At 40.2% G+C, this 23,473-nt stretch overlaps 1 protein-coding gene across 6 annotated transcripts in view; it reads left to right on the plus strand.

The window, feature by feature from the left end:
- The first annotated feature begins 11,015 nt into the window (after positions 1-11,015).
- ARMC8 (armadillo repeat containing 8) overlaps positions 11,016-23,473 on the plus strand; it is a 143,685-nt gene continuing 131,227 nt past the window's right edge. For 3 of the 6 annotated variants that reach the window (XR_002824863.1, XM_004381437.2, XM_023735997.1), the window contains exon 1: positions 11,016-11,157. Coding sequence is in view for 3 of the 6 variants with exons in the window: in XM_004381437.2 (XP_004381494.2) it covers positions 11,113-11,157 (45 nt within the window). In the remaining 3 variants the exon portion in view is untranslated. The remainder of the gene's footprint in view (positions 11,158-23,473) is intronic. The other 3 variants (XM_023736000.1, XM_023735999.1, XM_023735998.1) reach the window with 3 other exon arrangements.

Consider the following 23,473-nt stretch of genomic DNA (forward strand, 5'->3'; position numbering starts at 1 on the left):
GTGGAGCCTCTGATGGGTTCCAACCTCCAGACCTTCCAGTTAGTAGCTGAGCACTTAACTACCGCACCACTAGGGTTCCTTATATATATGAGCATGGATATATATAACCAGAATATATTAAAAACTTCCTACAACTTAACAACAAAAAAATAACCAATCAAAAAAATGGGGAAAATACTTGAATATATATTTCACCGAAAGGATATACAAATGGTCAACTAACACATGAAGAGATGCTCAATGTCATTAGTCATTTATTGTTAGTTATCATTGAGTCAGCTCTGACTCATGGTGACCCCATTTACAACAGAACGAAACGTGCCATTTTTTACAATCATTGGTACGCTCAAGTCCATTGTTTCCACCATTGTGTATTTTGAGTGCCTTCCAACCCAGGGGGCTCATCTTCCAGCATTATGTGGGAAATATTCTGTGGTGGTTCCTCGGGTTTTCATTGGCTAATTTTCAGAAGTAGATCTCCAGGCCTTTCTTCCTAGTTTGTCTTAGTCTAGATGCTCTGCTGAAACCGATCCACCATGGGTGACAGTGCTCTTCTTGAAATACTAGTGGCATAGCTTCCAGCATCACAGCAACGTGAAAGCCACCAAAGTATGACAGATGGTGGTGGCATTAGTCATTTAGGAGATGCCAATCAAACCCACAATGAGATACTGTTTCACCCTACCACTAGAATGGCAATGATTTAAAAAAAGCAGAAAATAACAGATGTTGACAAGGATGTGGAGAAATTAGAACCCTCAGCATTGCTGATAGAAATGAAAATGGTACAGCCGCTGGGGAAAACAGTTTGGCGGTCCCTTGAAAAGTTAAACATAAAAATTCCATATGACCCAGTGCGATGGTTAAGATTATGTGTCAACCTGGCTGGGCCATGATTCTCAGTATTTATATGTGATCACCTGGAATCTGATGTGAGTAGCCAATCAGTTGAAAGGGAGTTTCCTTGGACTTGTGGCCTGCATCCGAATATAAGCAGACGTTCTGGCTTTTGCCTGCACAGGATCCTGCAGCTGGCTCCTGTTCGTCTGACCTCTAGTTCTTGCGACTTCAGCTAGCAGCTTACCTGCCAGTCTTGGGATTCGTCCATCTTCACAGCCTGTGAACAAGAGCCCTGCTCTACAACCTGCCAATCTTGGGTCCACCAACCCCTGCAGCTACGTGAATCAGGAAAAGCCTCTATCCTGATCCACAGACTTGGGATGTACCAGACTCTACAATCATGTGAGTCGTTTCCTTGATATAAATCTCTCTCTATATATATTTATACACTTTACTGGTTTTGCTTCTCTAGAGAACTCAGCCTAAGATGCCCAGCAATCCCAATCCTAGGTATATGCCCAAAAGAACTGATAGCGGGAACCCTAACAGAAACTTGTATACCAATGTGCATTCAGCACTGTTCACAATAGCCAAAAAATGAAAACAACCTAAATGCCCATCAACAGATGAATGAATAAACAAAATACAGTACATAGATACAATGCAATATTACTCTGCCATAAAGAGAAATGAGGTCCTGATACATGTTACAACATGGATAAATCTTGAAAACATCATGCTGAGTGAAATAAGTCAGTCACAAAATTGCGAACATTGTATGATCCCACTTATATTAAATAGGTAAATGTATAGAGCCAAAGTTTATTAGTGGTTACCAGGGGTAGGAGGAAGGGTGAGGGGGGAGTCTTTGTTTAGGGGGCATTGAGTTTCTGTTAATGGTGGTGGAATAATTTGGAAATGGATAGTGATGATGGTTGCACAGCATGACAGATGTAATAATGTTACTGAATTATACAAGTAAAAAATGTTGAATTGGCAAATGTTTTGTTATATATACTTTTACCACAATAAAGCAATTTTTAAAAGGGTGTGAGGATTCTTCATTTTTCTACCAAATAGTTGTTTGCCTAACTAGACTGTAAGATCAGTGAAAGCACGTCCATGTAGTGAAAACTTCCAGGAGGAAAAACAACCAAACTGATAACTGAAGAATGAGTGGCCAAGACACAAACAAGCAAACAAATAAAACACCACTGCCAAATTTAATAAGAAAAGATACTCTAATCAGATAACGGAAAAAATAATAAATCTATCTCTATCCATTTTTTAAAACTAAATAAACAATATTCTAGGAATAAAAACACCAAAATTGATTCAGAATGAAGCAGGACATGTAAACAGACCAATGACAATAGGAGATACTAGAAAAGTTGTCAAAGATAAAAATCCATTGAAAGGTATTGTACCTAGAGTGATTTATAGGCTATTCCTTTCAAATTTACAAGGAGGATATATTGTTTTTATGACATGTAATTTGATCAGGAGATAGAAAAGATAGAAATCTAATATTCTGAATTTTTTTACTCCCAATATTTTATTTTCCTTCTGTACTGAATTTTTGAAAACTATAAGAACAGATGCTTATGACAACATTGCTCATTTCAACTTTTTCCATTAACTTTTTAATTTATTGGAATTGTTTTCTTCTGGATCCTTTTTTTCTTCATGTAAAATGATTTTGAGGTATAAATTAAAGTAACAAGAACAAATCAAATCTTAAGTGCACAGTCTGATGAATTTATACCTATGTAATCACCCATATAACTAACACCCATACCAAGATATAAAATATTTCCAGTATCCCAAAAGGCTCATTTGTGCTTCCTTCCAAACCCCTTTTCCCAAAAGAAAAGCACTATTCTGACCTGTATCACCACAGATCAGCTTTACTTGTTTTTAAACTTCATACAAGTGTCACACATATTTTGTACTCTTATGTGTCGGATTTCTTTCACTCAATTTAATGTCTGTGAGTTCCATCCATGTTGTTGCATGTAACCATAGTATACATCTTGTCCCTAGTGTGAATATAGCACAGCTTATTTATCTGTTTTCCTGTTGAAGGACAGTTGGATTAATTCTAATTTGGAGCTACTGCGAATAAAGCATCCATGCACATTCTTTTGGTGGACATACGCATTTATTTCCCTTGGATCATGCCCAAGAGTGGACTCTCTGGGTAAGAGAGTAAGTATATGTTTAGCTTTAACAGACATGAGTTTCCAAAGTGGTTATGCCAATTTACACTTCCTTGAGCAACATAGAAGAGTTCCAAATGATCCATATACTCAGCAGCACTTGGTATTGTCTGTTAAATTTCAGTCATGTGGATGAGTGTGCAATGGTATCTCATTATGGTTTTCATGTAGATTTTAAAATAAAAATTTATCAATCAATTTGAATTTTCTCCTTTTGTGATCAACAGGAAACAATAATTTAATGCCATAACATTCAAAAACTAGTAGTCAAAGAAGGAAATAGAAGATTATGAAGAGGAATAAAAAAGAGTATCATGCTCAGCTCCTAACTCTATTCCCTACCCACACCCCATTTCCAGAGTCATAGATGTGAGTCAACAAACTCTTGAGAATTTTCTCAAATCCAGGGAGAATCAAACTAAATAGAAAGCCTCACCCCTACCCCCATTCTGAAACAGAAAGGTTTGCTGGAGAAAAACGCATTGAGTAAACAATGAAGAAAACTCTTTGACAAATGTGTAGGGCTACTCACCGAACAGGCAGGAGCACTCAAATAGTGTGTGATTACGTGAGAAAACTAAACTGATCTCAGGTATAGTGAGAAAGATGTTACCTGATTCTATCAGCAAAGACAGTATATAGAAGCATCCAACAACGAGCGAGATGGAATAGGAAACTGCTTGTCAACCATGGAAACATGCTTGGGGTGTGGCTGAGTAGAGGTGTTTAAAATTTCTCAGATAGCACAGATACACTGAACCTTGGTGTCTGTATGCCATTCTCCTCTAAAACGAATCAGGGTTGCTTGTTAAAATGGCTGATGCCAGTATAGGGACAGTACAAAATGAGTCTGAGTCATCTGTGTCAGAAAGCAAGGAAGCACTTAAAGAAATGTAGGGACATGTCAAAAGGATAACTTGAAGGAGCTTCCACTGGCCAAATGTGGGACAATTTCAGCATCAAAATACATAATGATAGTAATGAATTATAGTCCATTGAATAAAGTAAGAATATACGATTACATATTGATATAAATAAATAAATAATAGGGGAAAAGGAAAGCTGTTATTTACACAAGAATGCTGAGTGATAAATACAGATCGAACGAGACGGAATTAGAAATCAGCACTTTACGATCATCACCATCATAACAATTGTTTTAGGCCAAGAATCTTTAATGAATGTTTAAAAAAAAAAGTGAGTAAAACTTTGAGGAGTAATAGAATATTTACATAGTCTCAATGTGTCTATTTATATAGTCTTAAAGTATCTCCCCAAAAGATACTTATTAATGACAAAGAGAAAAATAGGAGCTTTATACTAGAGAAACTTGGCTGACACCACCTTAATAGAGTGATCAAAGTTAACCTCACCAGGAATGGAAAAATTGATATCATGCGCCTTCTGATATGCTGCTATATTACTTCCGTGGTATTCCTGCAAAAAAAAAAAAGCATAACCCGAATCTTATCTTGAAAAAACAGCAGACAAACCAAAATTAAGGAACATTTTACAAAATAACTGGGCTGTCTTTTTAAAAAATGACTGTCATGAAATACAAAGACAGACTGAGAAAGATTAAAAATTAAAGGAGACTAAAGATACATGACAAGTTAATGCAATGCAGTACTATAAAAGATATTAAGTAGTGTACGTTCTGTCATGTTGTCTTGGTTATCTAGTGCTGCTATAACAGAAATACCACAAGTAGATGGCTTTAACAAAGAGAAATTTATTTTCCCACAGTCTAGTAGACTAGAAGTCCAAATTCAGGGCGTCAGCTCCAAGGCAAGGCTTTCTCTGTCTGTCGGCTCTGGAGGAAGGTCCTTCTCATCAATCTTCACCTGGGCTAGGAGCATCTCTGCACAGGAACTCTGGGTCCAAAGGATGTGCTCTGCTCCCTGTGCTGTTTTCTTGGTGGTATGAGGTCCCCAACTCTCTGCTCACTTCCCTTTCCTTTTATCTTTTGTAAGATAAAAGGTGGTGCAAGCCACACCCCAGGGGAACTCCCTTTACATTGGATCAGGGATGTGACCTTAGTAAGGGTAGTACAATCCTGACTTAATCTTCTTTAACATAACCTAATGTTGCCTCATTAATCACAGGCAGAGATTAGGATTTAGAACACATAGGAAAATTATATCAATCACAAAATGGAGGACAACCACACAATACTGAGAATCATGGCCCAGTCAAATTGACACAATTCAATCCATGACATGTGTATATTCTCAACAATAACAACAAAAATAAATTATATATAAAAAAGATATTATTAGGGCAATTGCAAAATCTGAATGAGGTCTGTAAATTAGATAATATTGTATCAGTGTTAATTTGTTGATTTTGATAATTTCAGCATGGTTATATAAGAGACTGTCCTTCTTCTCAGGAAACACACACTGAAATATTTAGAGCTAAAGGTGTTTCATTTCTACACCTTACTCTCAAATACATGTGCATATGTATATATATATGGAGCCCTGGTGGTGCAAGTGGTTAAGCATTTGGCTGCTAACCAAAAGGTTGGCAATTTGAATCCACCAGCTGCGCCTTGGAAACCCGATAGGGCAGTTCTACTCTGTCCTATAGCGTTGCTATGAGTCGGAATCGATTCGATGGCAGTGAGTTTGGTTTTATACATATATATTTCTATGCCTCCCTCCCTATATTACAGGAGCTGGAAGATAAGAAACTACATTTCTTGGACTCACTTGCTAGATAAGTTCTGGATTAGGTTTTGCAACTGGAAGACACGTATGTAAGATTAGAAAGTAGAAGAAAAGTAAAAGCTGTTTCTTTTCCTGTTTGGCTGTGGCAATGGTGGTGGCAGCAGACAAGCATGGCCTTCTATAGCGGCAGCCCAAGCTCCTTCAGTGGGAGTTAATTTCTTGCTATTTCTGATCTTGGGTAAAACACCCTCTCCTTGTTTTGCAATTTCAGCCCTTCCAACAATTTTATAATCTTTTTCTTGAAATATCTAGTGTGAGTTTTGTTTGCCTGTATAATGTACCAAGTAAAATGCAATAAATAGATGTTTTCAAAAATGAAAAAAAAATCCAGGGAGACAATACCAATGAGCCCTTCTTGAAGAAATGACTTGAAAATGAAGGAAAATAAGGAACTCCGGAAGGAAGAATTGTGGTAAATAGATGGTGAAAAATAGAGCAAAGTAAGATGAAAGGAAATGCTGTGCTGGGGGTGGGATACTGATTTAATACAAGATGGTCCAGGAAAGTCTTACTGATAGGATGACATATTGAGCAGAAAAATGCATGAAGTAAGGGAATGAGCTATGGAAATTTCTGGGGGATGAGTTTTCAAGTTATAAATAAAGTGTTACAAATATCAGAGGAGGGGAATTCATCCTTGCTATTTGTATCCAATAATTGAACTAAGTGATTACGGCACCTACCACCACTTGATGGCACACTCCAACTATAACAAAACTATTTAAGGAGAGACCCAAACCAGACCAAACCCGCTGCTGTTGCGTCAATTCTGACTCACAATAACCCTATAGGACAGAGTAGAACTGTCCTCAAGGAACAGCTGGTGGATTCAAACTACTGACCTTTTGATTAGCAGCTGAAGCTCTTAACCACTGCGCCACCAGGACTCTGAGGAAAGAACAAGTCTGTGGTATTTAAACTGTGAACTGAAGTTGTAAAGCGAGGCAAACATCATAGAGGGAGAAAAGTTCTGTTGTGTCTGTAATCTCTGAATCTTAGATCTGTTAGTTTGTTGGACTTTCTGATTTCTGCAGAAAAGACAAAAAAAAAAAATCCAATACCCAATATATCTCAATAACTCTTAGTTATAGGTTTTATGACTTCCAGATTCCATTCCTGTACTGTAAGTGGTAAAATGTTTGGATTTACTTTGCCCAGCCTGTTACCTTTGCTTCTCCATTTAGAAACACATCTGCCTAATATTCTCACCATTGCTTGGGCAGCGGGGGCGTGGGGAGGGTGGATTTCTATTAGCTTGGCAACCCAGAAAATCTCACAGCCATCTGAAGACCTGCCACTTTTTTAGTGGCTCTTCTCCTCCTATAAATAATTGGAGTTCTTTTCCTAGCATTGATTTTGGAGGATCTGCTAGTTTGCTCTTGGCTACTAACCTAAAAGTTGGCAGTCCAAACCCACCCAGTGATGCCACAGAAGAAAGGCCTGGCAATCTGCTTCTGTAAAGATTACAGCCAAGAAAATCCTACTCTGAAAAACATGGGGTTGCCATGAGTTGGAATCAACTTGATGGCAATGTTTTTGTTTTATTTTTTGGCCAGTGTTTCCACATCTAAACCCAGAGAAGTGATGTCTTAGTTGTTCAATTAGACTAATGTTTATGGACAAGCCAGGCTCTGAGTGGAGTAGTACAGATAACTTTGCCTGGCCCATTCTTGTTTACACTTCAGGTCAGAGCTTGGGTGTCATTTTCACCAGAAGGACTTCCTATGACATCAGTCCTGGTGAGGTTCCCCTCCTATGTGCTCCCTTAACCCCATACCCTGTCACTTATCACCCTACATTCTAATAACTTGTCCGTTTGTCTCTCTTCACCTCTTACTTGAAAGCTTTATGAGAACAAAGAATATATTTATCTTGTTCATAATTGTATTCCTTCTGCTGGACACAATGCCTGGCACATAGAGAGTACTCAAGAATGTTTTGTTGAATGAATGCACTTCTAGGATCCTTGGCTAGGTTCTCTCCCCCCCCACCCCAAATGAGTTCCTTTTTCAATACTGAAGGAAAAAAATCACTTAATTTAATGTGTACTTAAATCATTCACTGTGTATTTCCTTGCTGTTACGTGGAGGCTGAATCAAAAATTTTTATTACCTAATTTCTATAATTACATAGCTTTGAAGAATGTGCCTAAAGTTATTTAGCAGCAAAACTTTACCTAGAATCTAGGTTCCTGGATCCTCCAAGCTTAGGGGGTTTGTTAATCAAGGCTCATTTCCTGTAAAATGGCCATGCCAGTCTTCTGGAAATAAAACAGACAGCCTGGGTAGGGTAGCTGAGGTGTTGGATGCCCTGAGTTGCATTACCTGGGTCCCCTTCTGATTTCAGCCACATCTGTAGTGAAAGCCCTGTACAAATTCAGACTCATGCTGCCTGCAACACAATCCAAGAGCGAGTGTACAGACTGGTTTTCTACATCAAGTAAAAGAGCCCTCTCTGTTCTGTGAACATATATAAACCAGGAGGGCAAGGAGTTAACCCTCAACCAATGCAGGATAGGAGTGGTGGATATATGTTCCAGGCTTATGATGGATAATTCAGGGAGGCATTCTGCATGTTACTCAGAGGTCTTGGAGGAATAAGCAATAACCTTAATAATGGACCCTTACGTTGACCTTTCTTTTTTCTTTTTCACTCTCCTTGACCCATAATTTCTGTTCCCTAGAAGCACTTCCCGAATCACCTAACTGCGCCCAAATCATTGTCTCAGGCTCTGCCTTCAGGGGTGCCCAAAACTAAGCCAAACATCCATTCAACAAAGCGGCTACTCTATGCCATTATCGTTGTTAGCAACCCCATGCACAATGGGATTGGGCTGTTGTGATTCATAGGGTTTTCATTGGCTGATGTTTCAGAAGTAGATCCGAAGGCCTTTTCTTCCTAGCCTGTCTTAGTCTGGAAGTTCTCCTGAAACCTATCCAGCATCATAGAGTTATGAAAGCCTCCGCTGACAGACCAGTGGTGGTTGGTTGACCTTGAGGTGCATTGGCTGGTAATCAAATCTGAGTCTCCCACGTGGAAGGCAAGAATTCTACAACTAAACCACCAGTGCCCCCACTCTATGCTAGGCACTGAAATAAAAGACCTAGAAGATAAAATAGCTAGTGTCTCCCCTGAAGTGTATAATGGGAAGATAAACAAGTAAACATTTACAAAAAAAAAGAAAATGCTATGCTAGTGGCAAGAACAGCATGATGTATGAAAACACAGGGAGGTCATCTAACCCATACTTGGGGGAGAAGATTCCTAGAGAATGTATTGCTTGAGCTAACGGAGGGAGTGTAGGCAAAATACAGCTATAACAACTTTGTACTATACACGTCACCTGAAAATTCAACTGAAACCTCTTTGCGCTATGTGTAAGGGTTATGGGGTCACCATGAGTTGGAGTCGTCTAGATAGCAACCAACAACAACAAAAGGTTATATTCTGTCCTGTAATGGCATCCAGTACATGGCATGATTTTAGGTGGTACATGGATGGGCATTTAAACTGTTTTGTAGTTGTATATTTATGTTAATGTGTACTAGAATAAAATATAAGGAGCACGACAAACTTGATTTCAGAGTATTATGGTTTAGGATGAGGCTTAAATTTTTAAATGAGCCAACATTGGCTTTAAAGAAAAATATTGAGTGAATAATAATACCCAGATGTAGATTGGCAAAGATTGTGTAGGCGGTAGGCAGATTACTTCAGTTTGGGAAATAATGTGATAGCAGAAGGAATATCTAAAATGAAATTCCTGCCTTCCAGGAACTCAGTTTGTTGAGGATCACAGACCCACAAGCAAGGATGACAAATGCTACAGTAAATTTAGAAATGATGTACACGGGGAGGATGGGAAAACAGTGAAGAGCAAAGTGAAGGAGAGGCTAGAGGCTACAAGACGAGTTGGAAGAATATTGCTCTAGTCCAGAAAGAGGTAATAACAGCCTGAATTAGGAAGTGGCCATAGAAATAGAAGAAAGACAACGAATGTAAGAGGCTCATTGCAACCATCCTGTGAAAACCTTACTGGTTACTACCAGGACAAAGGTAAAACCTGTCTAGCTGTCAAGAGCAGTTTGCTCCACACACAAAAAAAGAGTGGAGAGCTAAATCATCAGAAATAATTGTAACATATATATGTTACAATTATAACAATACAGTCAGGAGCATATTTTTATTTGGCTTCAGTTATCAGAACTTTTTAGTGTGAATTATTCAGATATTTGCCCCCCTTTTTCCCAGTTGACTCAGAGGCTGGAGAAATGCTAACACATATATAGATAGCTTTCTACGTTTCAGGCTTATTCTAAGCGCTTTGTATTTACTGATTACTCTATCCTCATAAACTTTATCTCACAGATGAAGAACCTGAGGCATAAAAGGTTAAGTAACTGATCAAGAGATTAAGCAGCTGATAAGTGAAGTAGCAAGGATTAAAAAAAAAACCAGGCATTCTGACTCTTTACACCAGAATAAATGGGTCCAGTAGACAGCGCTAATTCAGCGTTGCGGCGTGAAACACTCACTCTTACTGGTGGCAGAAGACCTGGTTCTGAGATCTGGCTTTGCTGCGTAACCTCAAGCAAACAGCCGCCTACTCAGAAAAGCTTTTTCTGAGCCACAGTTTCTTCACCTGTAAAATGGAAATAATAACGATGCCAGGGGCTTGGTGAAAAGAGAGGATGAGATAATGAATGTAAAACTGCACTTCAAACTACGTATGCGGCTCCACATACTAGTTTTTCGAAATATGACTACCAAAACCCAAAACCCATTGCCGTCCAGTCGATTCCGACTCATCGCGACTCTATAGGACAGAGTAGACTGCCCCATAGGGTTTCCAAGGAGCGGCTCTTGGATTAGAACTGCCGACCTTTCCCGCTAGCAGCCGAACACTTAAACACTACGCCACCAGGTTGCACGAACCCACAAACTGCAACCAATCAGTCCGCGTATCTTGTAGCTCCAGAGTGAGACTCCGCCTCTGAGACCCGGCCCATCGCAGGACAGGTGGGGGCCGGCAGATTCTTTTCTGCGCATGCGGAAACCGCCGCCGGCTCCCACCTCTAACCCAGGCCGAGAGTAGCTGCTGTTTCTGAGCGGACGATTCGTAGGGAGGCCCCTTGCGCGGTTCCCCTTTGCTCCCCCTTCTGCGGGCTTTCCCCGTACCTCAGCGGTGTCCAGACAGCGTCGCGTTCTCGTTTACTTGCCTGATTTTCTGCAGAGGCGGCTGCCATTGGCCCCAAGAGTTCGCTGTCGAAAGTGCCAGCCCCCGCGCCGGCGTCGGGAGCAGCCGGGTGGGAAGGTTCAAAATGGCGTGCCTATTGGAGACCCCCATCCGTATGAGCGTCCTCTCGGTGAGTCCCGCCGCAGTCGCTCGCCCGGGAGCCCTAGCCTGCCCCGCAACGTTCCCCCAAGCGCAGCGTGCCTCCCGGGCACCACCCCCTGGGGTGGCCTCCGGCTTAGCCTCCGGCTCAGCCTCGGATCGAGGAGTAAGGGAGGGTGGGCAGGCGGGATAGATGGGACCCGGCCGAGCTACAAACGTTTCCAACTCTGAAGGCTCCCACTAGTGCCGGACCCAGGACGGCGTCCGGTGAACTGGGTGGTGGAGCGTACGGGCAACTGACCCAGTGGCGCGGCTTAGGCTTTGCCAAGCGTTTCTCTCAATCTTCCTTTCAGCGATGCCCCTTCTCCGGGCCGCGGCTCTGCCCGTGAGGCGCCGGTCTTGCTGCCAGCCTGGGAACGAGCTCCCACTCGGCCCCCTGAAGCGTTGGCAAGAAAAGGTGCAGGCTCCTTGACCATCCCGCCCCCACCCCCCCGCAACCTCCCCACAAGTCTCAGAACTGCCAGCCCAGGTCTGTGTTGCTTTTATCATGTCCCAGCAACGCGGCACGGGCTGGAGCGGCTTGCTTCTTAGCAACGAGGATTTCACATCAGCTGCAATGTTTCCTACGGTTTGTGGTTATTTAAGCCCCCTTTTCTCAGCTCTACTTAGGAAGTCGCGGTTCTGAGTTTAAAGGAACTGTATATTTCTTGTGCTTGGCGTTCCTTTTTTCATTAAGGGGAGTCAAACATAGAGAAAAAGATCCAATTTTCCTTATTGAAAGACGGGAACTTATTGTCATGTTGCGAAGTAATATCTGTTTTGTTTTTTTACTAAAAAAATAAAAAGGGTTTCACTCGCCTGCTCATGATAGAACCAGGAGCAGGGTGTGAAAGTCACCTGGAGATAACTTAGAAAGATTTTGCAAAAAATTCGAGCTGCCCAACTCTGAGACTGGTCAGTCTACCAGTGGTTATTTGTTTTTGCTGGACTTACTTTTAGACATACTGTGGAAGCCAGCCTAACGCACTGAGAGGGTGTAGTTAGACTATAGATGATTTGTTGGATTCCTAGAGTCGGTTACTCCAACCGGTTTCTTATCTTTCTTGCCGTGCCCCACAAACACATTCACCTATCTGAAAGCACCTAGGACATTTGTTTATGATTCAGGGTTAGAGCAGTGTGGCATACTGCAGCATCAAAAAGGTGTGAGTTGACAATACAATAATAATTTTGGGGGGCAGTCAACAGTTTTGTCCCCTGATCCATTTTAAGAATAACTTTTTTTTTTAACTGCAACTGGGGAAGTACTGTTCACTGAACTATTGGATCAGATTAGCTCATGACTGTAATGCCCAGGAATGTTTTGTGGGAAAGCAGGCCAATAACTTTTCCCTCATTACATTCTTCCAAAAAGGGTATGTGTCATGACTTTTCTCAGTTGCCCTTTAATTGTCTATTTGTATTTCAGCTATCCTTCAGTTCACCTGAAATTTCTTTACTTCTTGTACATTGTCAGCTTGTGCATATGATTGAAAGTTTTTGTTTGTTTTACTCCCTCAGATATTTCCTGCTTAATTTTATTCAGGAACTTCTTGAAGAGTATGCCTTCTAATTGGGATTTGCTTTAGCTCTAGTCTCATTGAGGGCTTATTTTTATAGGTTATCACAGTCCCAAAGTCTGGTCTGTCAATTCTTCAGTCCTAGAGCCTTGAGAAATCAGCTTTGGATAAATGATTTAAACTGTCTAAACTCACTTGCTGATTCGTATCAGAACTGATTTTACTAATTTAAAGTAAAAAGTCTACCTTTCAGAGTACTACCAAAGGTACTACTTTTTGGAATACAAGGTGTAGGTCTAGGTGGTGTACTTATGGGAATTCAAGTATGAGAGGATGAGATCAGACATGCCCTCAAGGAGCTTACGGTCTGGAAGACTAATAGCTTGAAAAACATAATTCAAACAAGGTAAGAATCACATTGCTTTAAATGATTTCCATCCAAGGCTCTTTATATTTTCTCCCTGAGATCTCATTCATTCTCCTGGCCTTAACTATGATCAGTTCACACATCTACTCTGCCAGCCTTGACTTTTCTCCCACATCTAGTCTCATATCTTCAGTTGTGTGGATGCCACCCATCGTTTCCAACAAAGCACATTCCTTCTCCTAAGAGAAGGATTTGGTCATGACTTCCCAATTTTTGTTAATGGTACTGTCTTTCACTCATCACTCACTGTTAAACTTCCTTACTCTTTGACTCATTAAGTTCTGTTGTTTCTTCATTGTTAGTGTTTCTCACAGCTTTCTGTTCCCATGGTCATCTTCCCATTCAGGACCTTACCGTTTTGTGCCTGCACTACCACAATATCCTCACAATTATTTTTACTGCCTCTCATATCTTACCCTTTCAGTTTAGGCTGCACATTAATTTCTCTAAAGAACACTTCAAACATGTCACTTTGCTGTTTTCAATTTGCTGAAAAGCTGAAGTTCATATTCAGCTTTGAATTTAAGATTCTTTATCCTTTGCATGAGCTTCCTATCCTATATTAACTGTCTTTCTCAGGTTGAAGTGATCTTGGGTTCTTCCAAACCCCAGTAACTCTTATTGTCTGTCCACTCATTTGAACATATGAATTATAGCTTTGTATGGATTAACTAATGTAATGTATTTTGAACTTCTGTCATTTACTAGGCATGCAATTGGTGTCTGGGAATACAGCAGTGAGCTACACAGACCTGTCTCTGCTCTTTTGGAGATTATAGCCTGATGGGGAAAATAAATATCAAATAATCACAGTTATTTGTTTGTAAATGCTGATTAGTGCTATGAATGAAAAATATATGGTGCTGTGGTGCAGTGGTTAAGAGCTCGGCTGCTAACCAAAAGGTCAGCAGTTAGAATCCACCAGCCACTCCTTGGAAACCCTATAGGGTAGTTCTACTCTGTCCTATAGAGTCGCTATTTGTTGAAATCGACTTGACAGCAATGAGTTTTTTTGTTTTTGTTTTTGTTTTTTTGTGAATGCGTGTAATAAGGGAAGCTGATCTAACATGGGAGACAATGGGGAGAGTTAGGGAGGGTTTCCCTGAAGTAGCTGAGATTGAAGAATGAGTAGGTGCTAACTAGAAGTGGCAGGAAAAGTGCATTCTAGACAGAGGGAACTGCTTTTGCAAGGCTCTGCTGTCTTTAATAATTATTCTGTCTTCTCAGTTAGAAACCAGTTGTCTTCACGTTGGTTTAGACTCATGGAGACTCCATGTGTGTCAGAGTAGAACTGTGCTCCATAGGGTTTTCAATGGCTGATTTTTTTGGAAGTACATTGCCAGACCTTTCTTCCGAGGTGCCTCTGGGTGGACTCGAACCAAGCACGTTAACCGTTTGCACCTCCCTAACACTTTCGGCTGCCAGCTGAAAAGTTAGAGATTGGAGTCCACCCAGAGACACCTCAGAAGGAAGGCCTGGCGATCTACTTCTGAAAAATCAGCCATTAAAAACCCTATGGAGCACAGTTGTACTCTGACACATGGAGTCGCATGAGTTGAAATCAGCTCATTGGCAACTGGTCTCAAGAGTAAATTAATTGAAATGTAAGTGCTTGACCTCTTATTCTTTTTTATACTACTACTACTTATAACACTATGTTTTGCATGTACTAGGTACACAATAGATGTTTGATTGGGCTATCTCTCTTGGGAAGTTTGACAAACTCTCCAGCTCTCTTACTGAATGGCACCATGACCACCCTTATCCTTATTTGATTTGCAGTTAAGATTATGGTGTCACCCTTTCTGACAAGTTTGTAAATTCTTCCATGTCTCCCAAATTTATGGGTATTTTATATTGAATTTTTAAAACTTTATTTTGAAATAATTATAGATTCACAGAAAATTGCAAAGATAGTAGAGAGGTCCCTGTGTACCTTCGCCCAGCTTCCCCACTTGGTTACATCTTACATAACTATAGTACAATATCAAAATCAGGAAATTGATGTTGATCTGAAGTATGTGTATAGTTTTGTATCATTTTACTACATGTGTATATTCATATAACCACTACTGTAGTCAAGATGCAGCACTATTCCATCACTCATGCTACCCCTTTAGATCACACCTCTCCCCTTGCCCCCACTATCCCTAATCCCTGGCAACCACTAATCTCTTCTCCATCTCTATAATTTTGTCATTCTCAATAACGTTACATAAATGGAATCATACAGTATGTGACCTTTTAAGATTGGCTTTGTCACTCAGCATAATACTTTTGAGATCCATTCAAGTTGTATGTATCAAGAGTTCCTTTTTATTGCTAAGTAATACTCCATGGTATGGATATATCACAGTTTAATCGTTCACCTATTGTAGGACATTTTGGTTATTTCCAGATTTTGGCTATTATAAATAACCTACTATGAAACCATGTACAGGTTTTTGTGTGGACGTAAGTTTTTGTATCTCAAAGATAAATGCCTAGGAGTGTGATTGCTGAGTCGAATGGTAAATGTATGTTTAGTCTTTTAAAGAAATTCCCGAACTCTTTTCCAGAGTGGCTGTAACATCGTACGTTTCCACCAGTTTCTCTGCATCTTCACCAGCATTTGGTCTTGTCATTATTTTTTATTTTAGCTGTTCTGAAAAGTGTGTAGTGATATCTCATCAGTCTTAATTTGCATTTTCCTAATGATTAGTAATGTTGAAAATCTTTTCATTACTTATTTGCCATCCATGTATATCCTCTTTTGTGAAACATCTCTTCATGTCCTTTTGCTCATTTTCTAATTGGATTATTTGCTTTTTTTTAACTGTTGAGTTTTGAGAGTTATTCAGGATATGAGTCCTTTGTCAGATAGGTGCTTTTCAAATATTTTCTCCCAGCCTGTAGCTTGTTTTTTCATTCTCTTAAATAAACAAAAATAATTTTTGTATATGGTATGAGGTCTAGGTCAAGGTTTAATTCAAAATGGATCATAGATTTAATTATAAAACATAAAATAAAACTTTTAGAATAAAACAGGAGAAAATCTGCAGAACCTATGGTTTGGTGAGATATTTTATCTATAACACCAAAAACACAACCCATAAAAGAAAACTTAGTAAAATTAGACTTCATCAAAATGAAAAATTTATGCTCTGTGAAAGATCCCGTTAAGAGGATGATTGCTTTTCACTTTGATCACTTTCTAATGGTATGAGAGAGGTAAAGTAATCAAATGCCTTTGAATCACATAGTAGGCTGGTGTAGACAGCTAGAGCACTTGTTAATTTTAATTTATTTTTTAATTATTTAATTTAGATTTCTTTATAATCTTATTCCAGTGCCAGTATGCCTTTTTTTGACAAGCAGCTATTAGAAATATACAGGCATACCTTGGAGATACTGTGAGTTTGGTTCCAGACCACCACAATGAAGCGAGTATCGCAATAAAGGGAGTCACAGGAATTTTTTGGTTTCCCAGTGCATATAGAAGTTAAGTTTATACTATACTATAGTCTATTAAGTATGCACTAGCGTTATTTCTAAAAAAAAAAAAAAGTACATATTTTACTGCTAAAAAATGCTTTTTGCCGGTGGTGGGTCTTGTCTGGATGTTGATGGCTGCTGACTGATCAGTGTGGTGATTGCTGAAGGTTGTGGTGGCTGTGCCAGTTTCTTAAACGAAATTTGCTGCATCGATAGACTCTTTGCTTTCACGAAAGATTTGTTTGTAGCATGTGATGCTGTTTGATAGCATTTTATCCACAGTCGAACTTCTTTCAAAATTGGAGTCAATCCTCTCAAACCCTGCCACTGTTTTATCAACTAAGTTTATGTAATATTCTAAATCCTTTATTGGCATTTCAACAATGTTCACAGCATGTTCAACAGGAGTAGATTCCATCTCAAGAAACCATTTTCTTTGCTCATCCATAAGAAGCAACTCCTCATCTGTTAAAGTTTTATGATGAGATTGCAGCCATTCAGTCACATCTTCAGGTTCCACTTCTAATTTTAGTTGTTTTGCTATTTCCACCACATCTGCAGTTACTTCCTCCACTGAAGTCTTGAAGCCCTCAAAGTCATCCTGTTAACTCCTGTTAATGTTGATATTTTAACCTCCTCCCATGAATCACACATCTAGAGTGGTGAATCCTTTCCGGAAGATTTTTAATTGACTTTACCTAGATCCATCAGAGGTCTCAATATCTATGCCAGCTATAGCCTTAACAAAATTGTGTGGGTGGTTTTTTTTTTTTTTGGCTTTAACAAACATAAATTTATTTTCTTACGGTTTAGGAGGCTAGAAGTCTGAATTCAGAGCGTTGGCTCTAGGGGAAGGCTTTCTGTCGACTCTGGAGGAAGGTCCTTGTCTCTTTGAGCTTCTGCTCCTGGGCAGTCTTCATGTGGTTTGGCATCTATCTTCCCCCATCTCTGCTCTGCTTTTTTTTTCCCTTTTCTTTCTTTTTTTTAATTGTACTTTATTTAGATGAAGGTTTACAGAAGAAATAGTTTCTCATTAAACAGTTAATACACATAGTATTATATGACAATGGTTAACAACCCAGTGACATGTCAACCCTGTCCCTTCTTGACCTTAGGTTCCCTATTAACCAGCTTTCTTGTCCCTGGACTGTTGTGCCCCAATAGTCTTGTTTTATTTTATGGGGCTGTCTGATCTTTGGCTGAAGGGTGAACCTCCAGAGTGACTTCATTACTGAACTAAAAGGGTGTCTGGGGGCCATACGCTCAGGGTTTCTCCAGTCTCTGTCAAGCCAGTAAGTCTGGTCTTTTTTTGTGAGTTAGAATTTCGTTTTACATTTTTCTCCAGCTCTAGCCGAGACCCTCTGTTGTGATCCCTGTCAGAGCAGTCAGTGGTGGTGGCCAGGCACCATCTAGTTGTACTGGACTCAGTCTGGTGGAGGCCGTGGTAGTTGTGGTCTATTAGTCCTTTGGACTAATCTTTCTCTTGAGTCTTTGGTCTTCCTCATTCTCATTTTCTCTAGACAGGGTGAGACCAGTGGAGTATTTTAGATGGCTGCTCACAGGCTTTTAAGACCCTAGACACTTACTCAACAAGGTAGAATGTAGAACATTTTCTTTATAAACTGTGTTATGGCAGTTGAGCTAGATGTTCCCTGAGACAATGGTCCCCACAGCCCTCCGCCCTGCAGTTCAGTCCCTCAGGGAGTTTGGATGTGTCTATGGGCTGCTCTGCTCTCTTTTTAAACCTCGTTTATATTTCAAAAGAGATTGACTCAAGATACACTTTACACTAATCCTGCCTCATTAACATAACAAAGACAGTCCATACCCAAATGGGATTATAACCACAGGCATAGAGATTAGGAGTTATAACATGTATTTTTGGGGACAGAATTCAATCCATAATACCCAGTAATAACGGTTCTGGGCATTTATTCTGAGGAGGGATTTAGAGATTCATACAAATTTATGAATGAGGATGTGCATTGGAACATTGTATTTAAGATTGAAAAATGGGAAGCAACACAACTTCTACTCACAGATGTTTGATGAAATAAATTGCATTCCACCCATATAGTTATTAAAAACCAGAATATAAGAAAATAAACTGTTTTTTTCTCTTTTTTATTATTATTATTGTACATTAGATGAAGGTTTACAGAACAAACTAGCTTCTCATTAAACAGTGCACATATTGTTTTGTGACATTGGTTACCAACACCATGACCCGTCAACACTCTACCTTCTCGACCTTGGGTTTCCTGTTACCAGTTGTCTTGTCCCCTCTGGCCTTCCAGGCCCTGCCCCTGGGCTGGTATGCCCCCTTAGCCTTGTTTTGCTTTATGGGCCTGTCCAATCCTTGGCTGAAGGATGCACCTCAAGAGTGACTTCATTATTGAGCTAAAAGGGTGTCTGGGGGCCATTCGGGGTTTCTCCAGTCTCTCTCAGGCCAGTAAGTCTGGTCTTTTTTTGTGTTAGAATTTTGTTCTACATTTTTCTCCAGCTCTGTCCGGGACCCTCTGTTGTGATCTCTGTCAAAGCAGTTGGTGGTAGTAACTGGGCACCATCTAGTTGTACTGGACTCAGTCTGGTGGAGGCCGTGGTAGTTGCAGTACGTTAGTCCTTTGGACTAATCTTTCCCTTGTATCTTTAGTTTTCTTCATTTTCCCTTGTTCCGGAAGGAGTGAGACCAGTGGAGTATCTTATCTTAGATGGCCACTCACAGGCTTTTAAGACCCCAGATGCTATTCACCAAAGTAGAATGTAGAACATTTTCTTTATGAACTATGTTATGCCAATTGAGCTAGAAGTTCCCCAAGACCATGGTCCTCACAGCCCTAAGCCCAGTAATTTGGTCCCTCAGGGAGTTTGGATGTGTCTGTGGAGCTTCCATGACCTTGCCTTGGGCAAGTTGTGCTGGCTTCCCCAGCATTGTGTACTGTCTTACCCTTTGCCAAAGTTACCACTTATCTATTGTCTTTTTACTGTTTTCCCATCTCCACCCCTTCCCTCCCTTGTAACCATCAAAGATTGTTTCTTTTTGTGTGTAAACCTTTTTATGAGTTTTTATAGTAGTGGTCTCATACAATATTTGTCCTTTTGTGATTAAATTATTTCACTCAGCAAAATGTCCTCCAGATTTATCCTTGTTGTGAGATACTTCGCAGATTCGTCATTGTTTATTGTTGCGCAGTACTCCATTGTGTGTATGTACCATAGTTTGTTTATCCATTCATCTGTTGATGGGCATCTAGGTTGTTTACATATTTTTGCTATTGTGAACAATGTTGCAATGAACATGGGTGTGCGTATGTCTATTAGTGTGACAACTCTTATTTCTCTAAGATATATGCCTAGGAGTGGGATCGTATGGATCATATATGGATCGTATGGTATTTCCATTTCTAGCATAAAATACTATTTTTAAGTGAAAACAAAGCAAGCTAGAAAAAGGTCTGCCATATCTGTTTCAACAAGCTGTTTGCAAGGATCAATTGAGAGCATGAATATAAAAGTGATTTTCTCCTATCTTTTATACTTTAAATTTCTTGAAATTTTCTTGCAAGAATCATATATTACTTTTATCATAAAAATCTAATAAATATCAAAAAATGATTTGTGAACTGGGAAGGGTTATACAAGTGTGAGAACAAATTCTAATTCTTCAGAGATAGTTTGGTTCTTAGGAAACTTTTTTATTCTTCCACTTTCTTTTTTTCTTTTTACACTTTAGATGATAGTTTACAGAGCAAACTAGTTTCTCATTAAACAATTAATACCCGTATTGTTTTGTGACATTGGTTGCCAACCATGCAACATGTCAACACTCTCCCCTTCTCAGCGTTGGGTTCCCCGTTTCCATTTGTTCAGCTTTCCTGTCCCCTCCTGCCTTCTTGTCCTTGCCCCTGGGCTGGTGTGCTCGTTTGGTCTCATATACGTGGTTGAGCTACGTGTATTATTGTTTATTTCATGGGCCTGTCTAATCTTTGGCTCAAGGGTAAACTTCAGGAGTGACTTCAGTACTGAGTTAAAAGGGTGTAGAGGGGCTGTACTCTTGGCAAAGTGTATTTTTCTTTTTTAATTTTTTTTATTGTACTTTAGATGAAGGTTTACAGAACAAATAGTTTCTCATTAAACAGTCACGACATGTCAATGCTCTCCCTTCTCGACCTTGGAGGACTTTTTTTTTCTGGTGAAAATATACATAGCCAAAGTTACACCATTTCAGAAATTTCTACATGCACCATTCAGTGACGTCGATTACATTCTTCCACTCATGCTGCTATTCTCACTATCCTTTTCCAAATTATTCCATCACCATTATCTTCAACTCACTGCCCCCTAGGCTTCCATCAAACCTTTTGAGTCCGTTGTCAGTTTGATCTCACATAGACAATTCTTTTTTTTTTTTTTGTACCTTAGATGAAGGTTTACAGAACAAATAGTTTCTCATTACACAGTTAGTACACATATTGCTCTATGACAATGGTTAACAACCCCACAACATGTCAACATTGTCCCTTCTCAACCTTGGGTTCCCTATCACCAGATTTCTTGTTCTCTCCTGCCTTCTAGTCCTTGTCCCTGGACTGTTGTGCCCCATTAGTCTCGTTTTGTTTTATGGGGCTCTCCAATCCCTGGCTGAACAGTGAACCTCAGGAGTGACTTCACCACTTAGCTAAAAGGATGTCCAGGGGCCCTATTCTCAGGGTTTCTCCAGTCTGTCAGGCCAGTAAATCTGGACTTTTTTTGTGAGTTAGAATTTTGTTCTATATCCTTCTCCAGCTCTGTCAGGACCCTTTGTTGTGATCCTGGTCAGAGCAGTCAGTGGTTGTAGCCAGGCACCATCTAGCTGTACTGGACTCAGTCTGGTGGAGGCTGTGGTAGATGTGGTCCATTAGTCCTTTGGACTAATCTTTTCCTTGTATCCTGTTCTCTTCATTCTCTCTTGCTCCTGAAGGGGTGAGACCAGTGGAGTACCTTAGATGGCTGCTCACAGGCTTTTAAGACCCCAGACGCTAGTTGCCAAGGTAGAAAGTAGAATGTTGTCTTTATAAACTGTGTTATGCCAATTGAGCTAGATGTTCCCTAAGACCATGGTCCCCACAGCCTTTTGAAAATGTATTTCTTAAATAATAAGACTTGGAAATTGAAATGACTCCTTGATCCATGGGCTGCAGAATGGATATTATGTTAGCAGGCATGAAAACTACATTAATCTCCTCGTACATCTCCATCAGAGCTCTTGGGTGACCAGGTAGGTGCATTGTCAATGAGCAGTAATATTTTGAAAGGAATCTTTTTTTCCAAACAGTAGGTCTCAAACCATTGCCGTTGAATCAATTCTGCCTCGTAGCGACCCTATAGGACAGAGTAGAACTGCCGCATAGGGTTTCCGAGGAGCAGCTGGTGGATTCGAACTGCCAATCTTTTGGTTAGCAGACGAGCTCTTAACCTCTGTGCCACCAGGGCTCCAGGTCTCAACAGTGGGCTTAAAATATTCAGTAAACCATGTTGTAAACAGATGTGCTGTCATCTAGGCTTTGTTATTCCATTTACAGAGCACAGGCAGAGTAGCTTTAGCATAATTCTTAAGGGCCCTAGGATTTTCAGAATGACTCTCTAACAGGAGAGTCAGCCTGCCCTTTGAAGCTTTGAAGCCAGGCACTGATTTCTCATCTATAGCTATGAAAGTCTTAGGTGGCGTCTTCTTCTAATATAAGGCTGTTTCATCTTCATTGAAAATCTGTTGTTTAGTGTAGCCACCTTCATCATTATCTTCTGGATAACTTGCCGCAGCTTCTACATCAGCACTTGCTGCTTCACCTTGTACTTTTATGTTACGGAGATGGCTTCTTTCCTTAAACCTCATGAACCAACCTCTCTGCTAGCTTCATACTTTCTACTGCAGCTCCCTCACCTCTTTCAGCCTTCATAGAATTGAAGAGAGTTAGGGCCTTGCTCTGTAGTAGGCTTTGGCTTAAGGGAATGTTGTGGCTGGTTTGATCTTCTATCCAGATTACTAAAACTTTCTCCGTATCAGCAGTAAGGCTGTCTTGCTTTGTTATCATTCGTGTGTTCACTGGAATAGCACTTTTAATTTCTTTCAAGAACTTTTCCTTTGCATTCACAGCTTGGCTGACTGTAGTGCAAGAGGCCTAGCTTTTGGCCTGTCTCGGTGTCTTAGTTATCTAGTGCTGCCATAACAGAAATACCACAAGTAGATGGTTTTATCGAAGAGAAGTTTATTTCCTCACAGTCACAGTAGGCTAAAAGTCCAAATTCAGGGTGTCAGCTCCAGGGGAAGGCTTTTTCTCGCTGTCAGCCTTCTCATCAATGTTCCCCCAGACTAGGAGCTTCTCGGCGCAGGGACCCCAGTCCAAAGGACGCGCTGTGCTCCCGGCACTGCTTTCTTGATGGTATGAGGTCCCCTTATCTCACTGCTCACTTCTGTCTTTTATATTTCAAGAGATTGCCTCAGAACACAATCCAGTCTTGTAGATCAGGCCCTGCCTTACTAACACAACTGCCACCCGTCCTCCCTCATTAACATCATAGAGACAGGTTTACAACATATAGGAAAACCACACAATACCAGGAATCATGGCCCAGCCAAATTGATACACACATCTTTGGGGGGACATAATTTAATCCATGACACTCAGCTTTCAACATATCTTTCTCACTAAGCTTAATGATTTCTAGCTTTTAATTTAAAGTGAGACATGAGACTCTTCTTTCACTTCACTTAGAGTCCATTGTAGGGTTATTAATTGGCCTAATTCCAATATTGTTGTGTCTCAGGGAATAGAAGGCCCAAGGAGAGGGAGAGAGAAGGGGAACAGCTGGTTGGCGAAGCAGTTGGAACACACACAACGTTTATTAAG

Source organism: Trichechus manatus, unplaced genomic scaffold (assembly GCF_000243295.1).
Source record: "Trichechus manatus latirostris isolate Lorelei unplaced genomic scaffold, TriManLat1.0 scaffold00084, whole genome shotgun sequence".
Classification (NCBI taxonomy): Eukaryota; Metazoa; Chordata; class Mammalia; order Sirenia; family Trichechidae; genus Trichechus; species Trichechus manatus.